Source organism: Drosophila simulans, chromosome 3L (genome assembly GCF_016746395.2).
Source record: "Drosophila simulans strain w501 chromosome 3L, Prin_Dsim_3.1, whole genome shotgun sequence".
In the NCBI taxonomy this organism is placed as follows: Eukaryota; Metazoa; Arthropoda; class Insecta; order Diptera; family Drosophilidae; genus Drosophila; species Drosophila simulans.
This window is the reverse complement of record NC_052522.2, coordinates 3593681-3606822: the sequence shown is the minus strand read 5'-3', so window position 1 is coordinate 3606822 and position 13142 is coordinate 3593681. Positions and strand designations below refer to the sequence as shown.

Here is a 13142-nt window from a genome sequence, read left to right as displayed (position 1 = left end):
AAACATATTTTGCGTATATCATTATAAACTCCACTGATAAATTAACAAAGCTGGCATAATGAGTGCACTTCCTCTCGCTTTTCGCACACAAATTAATTGAAATCATGCGATTTATCACATCTGTGCGATCTGACTGAAATCGAATCAATTTCACGAGGCTTTGTTGCCATCGAACAATATCGTATCTCATGTGGCCAAGTGGGTGCTGTAGACAATACCTTTGTGCGACGTACTATATGCATAATATCCAGTTGTGGGGTCCCATTCCTACACGTACTTTAAGTTTATCCGTCGATCTTAAGCCAATTTAATAAGCGTTGTGGCCGCAAAGTTGAGCTGTCAGTCGGCCAATGATTAATCAGCAGGCAACGCACCACAATTGAAGAGTGGTGCTGGAATGGAATGGCACTGGATGGATATGGATGTGGATGTGGATGCGGATGGATGTGGTTGGGGATGTGCCCGTGGATACCGAGATGCTGGGATGAATGAAAGGGGCATGCCAATGTCTCAACGCCCACGGAAACGGCATAATCGAGTACTCACAACATAAGTAACATTACACAACGGAAAAATAGCATTATAAATCACATATTCAGCATATTATTGTTGAATTGTGGCATCAAGGCAATATACAACTTTTGGAAAATAACTTAAATAATTCATTTATTTTCATCTAATGCTTGTAGTAAAGAAATTCTTACCTCCGTCTCAGCCAGCTTACGAATCATATAATCCCCTAATTAATTGCTCTAAGAGTTTTATAAATTTCTGATAAGTCAAACGGGTTCTCTTATTTGTATAAAATATATTTAGCTCGGTTTCTGAACTCTATTCTATAAACGAATACACTATCGGAGGGGCAAAAGCGAAATTACTTGTATCATCGCCCCAATCAAAACAACATGACGCGTTCGAATCGAAATGCAGGCAGACAATTGAAATTATTATTGTTATTTTTAACAATTTTTTCGGGTCGCTTTCGAGGCTTGGGGAAGGGGGCCAAGACATTTGCTTGACATGTTTGTTTCGTGTACAAAATATTTTGATAATGATCGCTAGCCCAGTACAACAAAACCCAATTGAGTTCCAAGACATTTCGTTTGGCATGGGGTCACACTTATCGGGCTTACATTCTCATCTAAATGAAATTATTGTCTTTTTAGTCGATAGAAAAACTTATGAAGCTCTTTGTGACGTGTGGAGCGTTTCGAATAGATCTCGAATGGGGAAAACTTTCAGTGATTTGTGTTTGTTTTGCCAGGCACGTATTGGGGAAATGTTAATAATTGTTTAAAGTCCAGGCGATGGTCATAAATTAGTGACAAGCAAATCAGGCCGTGAATTGCAAATAGATTAGGCTTTTAATCAAAGCACAGTCATGGAAACACCAGATGCTCAAATGTTTACAATATATGAAGTTATATTATTATATGGAAGTGTTGCTTCTTTTTATTTTGAACCTGATAAAATAAGTGTTCACAAGCAATATATATCGATATAAAGCAGCACATCACTGCTTAGAGTATCGAGTGACTCTTACTTTTTTGACATTCTGGCGAAAAGCGAAAAGCATATATATTTTTTATTCCTGTGATATTCTATTGCGTGAAAGTGGGTTCTTTCTAAATTGGTTGGTGGTGAAGCATATTTCTGTATTATTTTCGCCATACTCGCTGTGCTCAACTACAGATAATGCCAGCACGACGAAGTGAAAGGATTGCAGCACGTGGGGGAGCTAATGGAAGCCCCAGAAACGAGTCCAACACTCTGCGCCGTGGTAGTAACTCAAGGGCCCAGTCCGGCAGACCACGTGGTGGCCGCGCAGCCCCTAGGGGCAGGCGTCCCGCAGCTCGTTTTTCAAACCCGGTGAGTTGTACTAGAGTATTCTTATGTCTTTGTTTTAGGGCATGCATATTTTCAATGCATATACATATTTCATTTCATACCCTGTTTTATTTTGAAGATAATGCGAGAAATACAACGAGAGAGAGTCGAGGCTGTGGCTGCTTTGGCTGCTAGTCCAGATTCTGAGGAAAATGAAGGAACTGCCGAGGAAGAAGTCCGCTCTCGACCTCACTTTGTTTCTGTTTTTTTGACTACCCATGCTATGGGAACTCCTGATCGTCAAGCAACTGGCCCATCAGTCGCTGTGTCGCCAAGTCGTGGCCCCAGATCGGTTTCAACTGCAGTAGCTACACCTTCGAATCGGCCTGTTCGAGACACTGCAAGCCAAGTTCCACAGATGCACCTACCAACTGCGGCTGATAATGTGCCAATTGCCTCAACTTCTGAATTTCGGTGGTTGCAAAGAAATTCTCGGGTGCTAAGACTTTTTCGCATCGAATCCGGAATACCCACCCAAGGTGATCACCTCACCATGACTAGGCTGCGTCGAGAGATCTTAGACTTCTCGTCCGATGAAACGGAAGGGTGTAAGGTGGAGTTGGTGGGCGACAATATGTTCCACTGGGTAGCCACGATCCCAGGTCCCTCGGAAACAGTTTACGAAGGTGGACGTTTTAGAGTGGAGATAGTCTTTCCCGGGAACTATCCATTTCATCCCCCCTATCTTGCGTTTCTAACCAAGACTTACCACTGCAACATAGCTGTATCTGGGCGCATTTGCCTGGATATTCTCAGCTCCAAGTGGTCGCCAGTTTTGTCGATGTCCAAGGTACTCATATCGATAATGTCATTGCTGGCGGACCCGAATCCAAACGATCCTATGGATGCGTCAGTCGCAGATGTTTTCAAGGGAAACCGCGCGCTCCACGACAAGAATGCACGGGATTGGACCAAAAAATATGCCAAGTGAAGAAAGAAATCAAATTAAATATGTTCTTCAAATAAATTTATTGGATGTTTTTGTGCCAGCACTTTTTGGTGGTTTTTAAACGGTTTACGACACTAAGATACATACGATAGTGATATACAAATAGAATACATGGGACTACTGCTACTTAACCCGCCTAGGATGCGAACTCTGATTAAACATCTATGTAGATCTACTGTTCTATATGCAAAGAAGTATGTTTATACACAGTAACGTAATCCTACTTTATTCTAGTTTAATTTGTGATTGTGGTGCCGAGGGTATATTTGCCTTATGGAGCGGGTTAGTTGGTACAGTAGGATGTTCGTCAAGCAGGTGGTAATTTCATTTACTTAGTCTAATTCGCGTTTGAGTTAATCGAGCGGGCAATAAACAGAGTACTCCCCACCCGCAATTGGTTAGCTGTTCCTACAGTAGAGTGTGTACCATCTAGTAGTTAACCTTTCAACTAAACGAATACAGTTTATCTATGCTAAAGTCCTTTGGATTGTGGTATAGTTCAATTTGCAAATGTGCAGCTGGGCCCCCGACCCTGCGCCTTCCTCATTTGTTCTTGGGCAAGTGGCGCTTCATGTGGAGCGCCAGGTGATCACTCCTCGCAAAGCTCCTCTCGCACACGATGCACTTGAAGGGTTTGGCCCCCGTGTGCTTCCTGTAGTGCCTGGTTAGCTCGTCCGACCTGGCGAATCTCCACTCGCATTCCGGCCACTGGCAGGTGTACGGCTTCTCACCTGGAAAACGGAAATAGAGGATCTAGAATTAGTAAGGTCAACTTTTTTATAAATTATTCAATTTTCTAGGATTTAAAAGAATTACTAATTCACTACACCGATATATTGCCCTATTGAAAGCGGTCTACAAAGTAATTGAAATATACTTGATACTTAATTGTTTTGCCCATTGCAGAATGGACAGAACAGCAGCTGCAGTAGTTTGATACACAAGTTTGCATGTTGTCTGTTTTGTACCCTGTGAAATATATTACCATTTGTGTTACGGGGCACAGAAATTCGAAAAAAAATTCCACCGGCCGGTGAGCGAAACTCTTTGTTATTACTCTGTATGACTAATTCATACCCTCCGAAAACCCCTCAAACATTGAAATGCGACATAAACACAAACATTCGTGTTCAAACATAGACTGAAATCGAATGAAATAATTATTGCGGCCGGAAATTTTTTGCGCGAACTTGACTTTTTAGGTTGCCAAGCTGTGGACTTGTAATTTGTGGAGCGAACCGAAAGGCTTATCCATGGACATAATCCAATTGGATTGGTTGGGGTGTGCAGAATTGGGATTTCGGCGCCGAAAGACAGCGATTTGTAGGGGTCTTAAAGAAAAGGGATTTGGAAATTTGCTCGAAGATTTAAGTTGGGTAGTAAAGTTAAACTATTTATGTGATTTCTTTACCATTCCTGCCTTTGAAAATTTTTTGAAACTTAATCGGGAGTAGATTGTTCTTTTCGAACTTTCCCCCTTTCATGCAGCTTTCTTAATCATCTCAGTATCGAGATCTCAACCAACATCAAAGAGAGTAGGCTTGTGAATGTTGTTTATTATTATTTTGTTCATCGAAGAAACGCACAAATTTTGTTAAGTTTTGGAAGCCCTCGAGACCAAGAGATCTCGAGTGGCACTCAGCTGACACTTTGCTGGGGATTTTCGGATAGAAACCCAATGCCCCTCGACTCGTGGCGTGACTTATTGGTTTATTTAGATCTCTTATAATGAACTTAAATGTCCCGAGATGCGAACATAATCGCGGCGATCGCGGGCTTAGATGGACACGTGGGGAATTTGTTATTCGAAAATGGCCAAACGGGTACGAGTGAGTCACCTGGCCCAGAATGGGACATTAAAGACCTCCCCGGCCGTGGGAATTTAATTTGGCAATGATCACGGCAGCCATTCAGCCGCAAACCAAACAAAACCGACTGGCGAACTAACAAAAGTTATGTAAATGTTGTTTTGTAATGTGCGATGAACGCAATGCGATAAGCGCAGCGGAATTACTTCATAATTTTACTTACAGCCGCGATAAGGCCAACGCGGCAATATAAATAAATTCAGGCTACATCGGGGATTGAAACTTCGAACTACGGACCAAAGCCCCGGGCTCTGGACCATAAAAGACCTCCTCCAGTCTCTGGGCATAAAATCAAACTAATTTATGGCAGCGCGAACGTATTAGCAAACAAATCAGTACAAAACAAGCCAGTTCCAGCCCGAATCCCACCACGAATCTGTTTCCGAGCCCGAATCCTAGGGCCCAGGCTGCGGATACTGGACCGCAGACTAGAGACTGGTTGTGAGATATGGGAAATTTATGCGTTCGCCTCCTGCATAAAGATTAGTTACCAAGTGATTTTCTAATCGACGCAGCCAGATAAAAACAAAAAGCCCAAATAAAAATGACAAATTTACGAGTCATGAGATTTTATGAGAAGATGCGAGAGAAGTGGGGATGGCAAAAGTGAAGAGTTTGGGACAGGAACAAAGAATATCCGATTTTAGGGTATATAGGATATTAATTAAGTATATTTTTCAACTTATAAAATAGAAAGATAGAAGTTGGCTCATTCCGATCGCCAAGAGATTTGAGTGCCTTGACAGAGTTGACCAATAGTTTTCCTCTTGCTAATGGACCTCTTCACTTTGCGCAAACGAAAGACTTAGGAAACGAACTGCCGCGGAGAGCTCGATGACTGGTAAATATTTGCGGTGGAAATCTGTCGATCTCGTCACCTTTCTTCCCCCTTTAACACCGAAAACTCTCGAATTCTCAGCCCGGCGTTGCTAATCAGCAGAGACAACAGCCTGGTGGCGCCTCAAAAATGGCATGAAAAATGTGTGTGTGCTGCGCCGAGGGGAAAATAAACGAAATCTATGAATGGAATGGGCTGGGCTTCGCCGGAACACAGCTAACTAACTCGAAAGCCAAACAAAACGACAGCCATCAGACGGTAGCAAAGCGTTTCTGCATCTCGAACTGCCACTCGAGGAGTTGCGAAAGTCAGCTCAAATCCAATAAGCCTGGCCCGGAATTCGTGTTGGCCCGAAGCTGGGTGTTACGATCTGAACCAAATCGGAACGAGAACTATTAGCATTTTCAAGGGAACCCACTTGAGTCCGGGGTTAACCCAAAGCTGCCGACCTCTCGTTGATGGGGCGTTAACTTTATCAGCCAAGTGAAAATCAGCGCTGCGCACAAAATCATAATAATAAAAATGTTTTTAAGCCAGCGCTTAAAGTTGCGCATAAATCAGCTGGTCATGTGCGATTAATAAAACGGCGGAGAGATGGGATTCTGCCATTTTGTTCCTCCTTATTTAAGTATTATTTTTCCCTCTGCTTTTGTGGAGGCATTAAACGTGCGGCCCATAAAACGAAGACAGGTGATCTCGGTGATCGGTGGGCAACGGCAACGGATCGTCAAGTGTAATCCGAGCAAGGAGGAAATGCAGGCCAAACGTGCGCCCAGCTGATGGCGTTGGCGATTGGCGATTGCTGATGTTGCAACTGCCAACTTGCAACTGCAACTGACCACAAAAGCAGAAAAAACGGAAAAAAGCGAAGCCAAAGCCGCAAAAACAAACCGTACAAATCACGATTTTCGCTGCGGTTGCCTCCGTGGCGCAAAAATTGAAAATGAACAGCACACAGGGAAAAATGTTGGTTCTTTAAAATGAAAGGCGTTAAAAAACTACAAATATTTCAATGTTTTGTACTATTTTTTTAAACACACATACAAATTACTTTTATCTCTATTTTTCTCAGTGTATAGCACTCAAAAAAAGGCGCTTGAAGCTTTCTGGGCCTTGGCAAATTATGTGCTGGCAACTACAAATATGAGCGCGCGAATTAATCAAAAGGCGACTGTTGCCCAACGTCCAAAAAACCAAGCGGTGCAGCTGTTCGCCGGTGGCTCATCGGTGGTTCAGTGGTGCAGTTGGGTCAGCTTTTTGCTCAGTGGTGCACAGCCCACATGCGAGCTGAAGGATGGCAGTGGACCAATCTGAGGCAGGAGGTCAATTGCGGGGTCATCAAGTGGGCGGTTGGGTTTGGTTTTTAGTAGGATATCTAGTTAAGGGAAACTCACCCGTGTGTATCCTTTGATGGGCCTTCAGATGAGAGCTCTTTGTGTACACCTTGGAACAACCTGAAATTAGATAAAGAGGAAAGAAGCGAATTAGTTTTAAAAACCATTTACCAAACTCCAAATTGGCACAAATTTCTAGCATTTAAAGTTGCTAGATTTCGTAAACAATATGATTACAAATTTGGCGCTTTGAAACCTAATCTTTGCAAAGAAATGTGTAGGGGTTTTGAAATATTATAATTGACACCTTCGTTAAAATTATACCTTCTTAAATAGAATTTATAGCCAGTAATTATTTATGGCTTCGAGCATCCGAGGACTATAACGTTTTTTGAGTGCACTTGGCTGTCTATGGCGTTCACCAAAACCGTATCAGATGAGCAGAACGAGGCTCGAGGAGCGTCGAGTATCAAATTCCGATAGAGAAGCCATTCCCATAAAGTGGGTCAGTGGGCGTGGGCTTTTAATTAGCGGGTGAAAGTTGCACGAGATTCACTTGGAACCTGCAACAAGCTGGTAGCGAGTGACATTTATGAGGCATTTACCGGCAGCGTTATTAGTGCCCCTTTCCCAAAAAAGGATTTCCCGGGGATCCCCGCACGTACGGCTCTAATTGAAAGCTGCCCAAGCAACGTGCCACGAAACACAATGGCTCGCTGCCAGCGAAGAATGTTGCTGACAACCAGCAAGTTGCAGCAGCAACTAGCCTGCAGTAAGCAGCAACATGCAACCTGCAACTTGCAGCGATCGTCGACAGTTAGACAGTTAGAGATACTGAAAAGCACTGCCGAATCGGAGGAACTCCTCCAGTCCAGACATATCTCACTGTCTGATGCGTGCGCTTATGGCATAATAACTTCATTTGGACAGCGTTTCGGCCGGAGTTGCCTCAAAATGGCCATGGCCAACGTGTCAGACAATTGTCAATTATTTATTAGTGGCAACGCACGTAGTCGGTTTCGAACAAGCGACATTGGGACACGGACGGAATGCGTCTGGCTTGGAGTTTGGATTTTTAGATTGAGTCAGACAGCGTCGCCTTAAAAGCTTTTTGGCTCGTAATAGTGATCGATAGCTAATGGATAGTATTTGAAGCGGTCGTTCTGTGGAGACTGCGGGTGATGTCGTGATCTCATCTTAGCTTATCGCCGATCTCGACGAGATTAGCTACCTGCGGGTAATAGAAGCACTAAGGAAGCTATTAGAGATTTTGAAGTGATTCCAAAGTTAAGCTAAATTTCGATTCTGTATCTAGTGATACATTTTTCGACAACTTAGGTTCTACGCCTTACTATGCTGTACCTTTGCTATTGATCACTGCTGACTCAACGATATCTCGCCCACCTCTGACATTGAAAACGCATTTGACCAGGCTACAACTGTAACAAAAGCCCAGGAAAGGTGGCTCGAAGCTCTTACATAAATATGGCAATTGGCTAATTAGAATTACAAAGAAGGCAATTGAAAAGCGCCACAACAGCGACTGCGACACCAGAAACCTGGCAGTCACACAGCTAGAAAACAGAAACCCGAAAGATAATAAATAAACGTATAGATAAATAGAGAATAAATAAATGCCGATTGGAAAAACGCGGCACGCATGCGCAATGAGGATCGCACGTGGAGTGGAGTTAGGTAGCCCCACAGTGGGTGGAAAACGGGGGGCGGCAGGTGAGTTTGTTACGAAAAGTGTCGCAAAGCGCGCCAAATGATAAACGATACGGAGGCATGCTGCGACTAATAACGAGATATGAGGAAGCGCATCTCTAGAGATCTCTAAAGATGGGTCTTCTAATGTGGAGGTATTTTAGTATTCCTATATGAGGCTCATCATATAAAGTGCTATTGCCAAGTTGATTATGGTTCATAATTTAGTTTCTCTACTCACCAACGAAATCACAGTGGTGGATGCGTCGCTTTTCCAGCTCGGGATTATTTCGGCGGTTGTAACGCACCGTTCGCACGCTCATCAAACTGGCGATGTGGGCCGCCGTTCCCGGTTGGTGGTGCGAGTGCCGACCACGCCTCCCGCCCCCCGAAGAGCGGGGGGTGGGCGGTGGCTGTTGCTGTGGCACCTGTTGCTGCTGTGGTTGTTGCTGCTGCTGCTGAATGGCACTGGCGGGTGTTAAGGTGGTTAGGGTGGTGTTGCAACTGTTGTTGCTGCCTGTGGCTGCACCACCCAGAAGTTGCAGCGTGGGAGGTGGGTTGATGAGGCCCATCACATGACCTTGCTGGTAGGGCGGTGGTGGGGTGGTGCGGCGTTGGGCGGCTGCAGCAGCTGCTGCTGCAACCATCGAGCTGCCAGGGCTTCCGGGATCCGAACTTGGCGGGGTCAAAGGTGGCACGAACATATGGCGACTGGCAGAGGAGGCGGAGGAAGAGGAAATGGACGAGGAGGAGGTCGAGGGAGTGCTGGGCGCCGCAGGGGGACACAGTTGATGCAGCTGTTGTTGCTGCTGCTGCTGTTGCTGCTGTTGAGCACCGAGTTGAGCTGTGGGCGTGGCAGTGGCGGAGGCGGTGGCTGAAGCAGCGGCTGATGGCGGGTGTATTTGGTATTTGGTGTGGAAGGACTGTGGGGTAGAAAAGTAAAAATTTAATATTTGAAGTATTGTAAATGCACTATTTCATGACATTTAAATCAGTTCAAAAAGTTTGTTGTCAAGATATGTATAATTGCATTTTTCGTAAGTTCAGTAAGAGGCGTGTAAGCTACCAATCACAGAGGTTGCAAATGCAACACCCCGTCACTCACCTGACTGCTGTGCCAGCTGTAGCCGTAGGAGTTGCTGCTGCTACCGTTGAGATAGCCGCCTCCCGATCCGGAGACCAATTGAGATGCGTACTGTTGCTGATAGGAGGAGGTGTTGCCGCTGCTGTCGCCGGGGGTCGCCAGCTTGGGGCTGCTGCTGCTACTGTTGTTGTGCTGCAGATGTTGCTGCTGCTGATGCTGCTGCTGCTGCAGTTGCAACTCTACCACGTCGACAGCGGGTGGCAAGCCTGGCAGCGCCAGACTGGGATGATGCTGGTACAAGTGCTGCTGCTGATAATGTTGCTGATAGTGTTGCTGCTGGTATTGCTGCTGATGTTGCTGCTGGTGTTGCTGCTGCTGCTGTTGCTGCTGTTGGTGCTGGTGCTGCTGTTGTCGCTGCTGCTTCTCGGTCTTTATCTCCAGGGGACTGAGCAATGGGGTCGAAAATGTCTCGAGCAGACTCTCATCGATCGCCTCCATCTTGACCTGCGGCAGCTGCGATGTTGCAGACTCGCCCGTGTTGCTGCTGCTGTTGCCGCTGTTGCTGCTGCCATTGTTGTTGCTGCTACCGCTGCTGCTCAGCATGAGAGCGTTCTCCGGATCGATATTTTGGATTGAGGTAGTAATATCGTCCCAGAGCACGGGTCGCTGGTAGGGATCGTCCAGCGGATCGGCGTAGAGAGCCTCTTTGTTTTTGGTTTCTGTGCAATCGAAACGGACAGAAAATCGCCTTATAATCGCCTGCTAACACTTTATGCAAATCGCGGCATGGGGAATTATTAATGTACACAATAAAATCTCGCATATGCATGAAATTTCTAAACAGCTGCTCATTTGTTTGACTATTTTTAGAGCTACTATTTAGCGGGGGGCCACAATCAGAATTGAAACTTTTCGTCTAGGGTTGAGGTGTTTATTGATAGGCTTTGGTTCAGTGATTGATGGGAAGAAAAGCTCCCAGAGAGAAGCTTAAAAAAGTTCAAGAATTGGTAACCTATGGCGCCAGAAATCATTCAGTTAATCAATGAACTAAAGCGTTTAAACCTTCATTGGCCTAAATTATATTGTTTAAGGTTAACCCTGTTAGGTAAATTTAAAAATCTTATTCAAAATGTTCTTTTATATTTTTTTGTAAAGACTACAGCTCATTGCCACTTCGTGGCGACCTCAATCACTTTTCTGAGCAGGGTCTCCCGCTTGTCTGCGTTTTTTTTCTTTTAGGCGGTTTCAGATTTCACATTTCGGCAACAAGCCGCAAACACGTTGGCATCGCTTGTTTTTCTCTACTTTGCTATTGACTTGCGAGATTTCACTGTGCGTGTAATTTTGTGTGCCATCAAAGTTCCCATTCCCAATCCGATTCCCCCTATATACCCACCATATAGATACTCCTTGTCGCTGGAGGTCGCACCACCCGTTGACGCAACCACCGCACCACCGTAGCCGAGTGCCACTTCGTAGGGCGCACCATCGTAGAGTGGTGCACAGCCGTAGGCTCCGTTTGAGTTGGAATTCGGCGATCCGGCGGGCTGAAGTTGCTGCTGCGGTTGCTGCTGCTGCGCATGTGCAACATCGCTGGCGTACGAGGGGGCGGGGAGGTGGGGCCACGCCTCCGATGCACCACTTTCGCCACTTTGAAGGCTGTGCGAGTGGTGCTGGTGCAAATGATGGTGCTGGTGGTGGTGCTGATGGGAGTGGTGGTGGTGCAGGTGGTGGTGGAACTGATGATGCTGATGGCCTCCGGTTGCCAAACTGCTGTTGTTGTTGCCGGTGGGTGTTTGGCTGCCGTTGCTGTTGTTGCTGCTGCTGTTGCTGCTGTGGTTGTTATTGCTGCTGGTGTTGTTGTTGTTGTTAGCGGCTGCCGCGGCCGCTGCCAGAACCTCAAGCTCAACATCGGCGGGCTCGATTTTATGCAGACGACCCATCAGCTCGTGCCGATAGTCCAGTTCCGGGGACTGCCAAAGAGGAAAAGCACGGAGAGAAAATATGTTAGCAATGAAAAATAAAATACGAAAATAAAATAACAATTTATGTAAATGTTATGATATATAAAAGACAAGAATGTGTATTTCTGCAGCTTTTAAGGTACTGTGTTGTGGCCAAGAATGACTTATATTTTAGTTAATTCGTTTTAAGACTTTTTCCTTTGTGCAGTTACAGCAGATAGTCGTGTGTTATATGGCCCATTGGGCAATCAGAGCTCCAAGCCTTCGTCTCTCCGGCATCTGCCTCTATCTGCGCCCCTTCTCTACCATAAATTTTGATTAAACTTTTATCGCCCTGCAACACTTTCTGCTGCCACTTGAGCAATCTCGTGCCCACTGCCCCCTGTCCGAATCATCCGAGCCTTATCTTTACGTTCATTTCTTTTCTCTGGCTTTATTTTTATAGCATTCTTCGCTTCAATTTCGTTTTGCTCGGCACCGAAATTTGTTGTTTGTAGATTTGTCGTCTGATTTTTATTTTTATTTCGATTTGGATTTTTATTTTTATTGCCCGTCTTGGGATCTTAATGCTCATGCGCTTTTAGGGGAATGCAAGTTCGTTGTCTAAGTCATTCGTTTTGAGTGGGGTATTTGTCGAATTTGAATATCTCTCAGCAAGCTGAGCAAGCGAGAACAAATAGAAACGCGCTAAATTTGTGGCTTTTGTCATGCTAAGACTGCTTTTGTTTTTGTTTGCGGACTTGAGGCCTACAAATTGCTAATTCCAGAGATGATTTGCACATAAATTTTATCTGCTCTTACAACGGTGTTTTAGGAAATTTTCTTTGCGCTGAAATAAGTTGAATAAAGTTCTTTTAATTGTGTTGTTACCTACACATTTTTCTTTTGTTTCTCATACTTTATTGTTTTATTCAATTTTTAGAGAACGGAAGACAGCTTATTTATGGCAACACTTTAGGTGGTTTAGGCAAACATAATAATCATTTGGCAAATTAGTGAAATTTTTTATACACGAACGAGCCAGGCTTTTCACATGCAAATGATGCGGCCAAGGGCCCATATATCAAACAAACTGTCGATCGGCGAAGGCTGGCCATAAAAAATAGCAGAAACCAACGAAAATCTGACTCAAATTCGAGAAATGCCCGACACTGACTCATTCCCCCGTGAAACTTTGAAACTTCGAAACTCCGACAACAAATGTTGCCTCGTTTCTGTTTTATGAGCTGAAAATTTACGAGCGTGGCAAATTATTTTAGCTGCAATATTTTTGCGCCAGCATTTTTCATTTTATTGGCTGCGGTCGCTTTATTTTCTCTCTTATTTTCGGGCTATGGATTTTTGCCAGACCCACACGGTACTATTTTCGTTTTTTGGGTTTTTGAGTAATGTTTGTTCGCCGCTGAGGTCAACATGGCGTGTGATAATTTTAATAGATTTTTGTGTTTCATTGCGGGTCGTATGAGTAATGTCTGGAGCTGCCATTTTCCACCGCGAAGTGGCGAGTTGCG

At 44.7% G+C, this 13142-nt stretch overlaps 2 protein-coding genes across 3 annotated transcripts in view; one reads left to right on the top strand and one right to left on the bottom strand.

Moving 5' to 3' along the window:
- Positions 1-1537: 1537 nt before the first annotated feature.
- Positions 1538-2879, top strand: LOC6736657. Of its 2 annotated transcripts, XM_016170291.2 has the most exons (3): positions 1540-1633; positions 1693-1869; positions 1967-2879. In XM_016170291.2, exons 2-3 carry the CDS (start codon positions 1696-1698, stop codon positions 2816-2818), a joined length of 1026 nt encoding a protein of 341 aa, XP_016030259.1. In that variant the 5' UTR covers positions 1540-1633; positions 1693-1695; the 3' UTR covers positions 2819-2879. The 2 variants fall into 2 exon arrangements, with proteins under 2 accessions (XP_002083513.2, XP_016030259.1); XM_002083477.4 differs by having other exon boundaries at positions 1538-1869.
- LOC27209329 (dendritic arbor reduction protein 1) overlaps positions 2838-13142 on the bottom strand; it is a 26908-nt gene continuing 16603 nt past the window's right edge. The window contains exons 2-6 of the mRNA XM_039293256.2: positions 11064-11640; positions 9689-10386; positions 8825-9506; positions 6937-6996; positions 2838-3567 (exon numbers count right to left, since the gene is read on the bottom strand). Of these exons, the coding sequence (XP_039149190.1) occupies positions 3380-3567; positions 6937-6996; positions 8825-9506; positions 9689-10386; positions 11064-11640 (2205 nt within the window). The 3' untranslated portion in view covers positions 2838-3379. The remainder of the gene's footprint in view (positions 3568-6936; positions 6997-8824; positions 9507-9688; positions 10387-11063; positions 11641-13142) is intronic.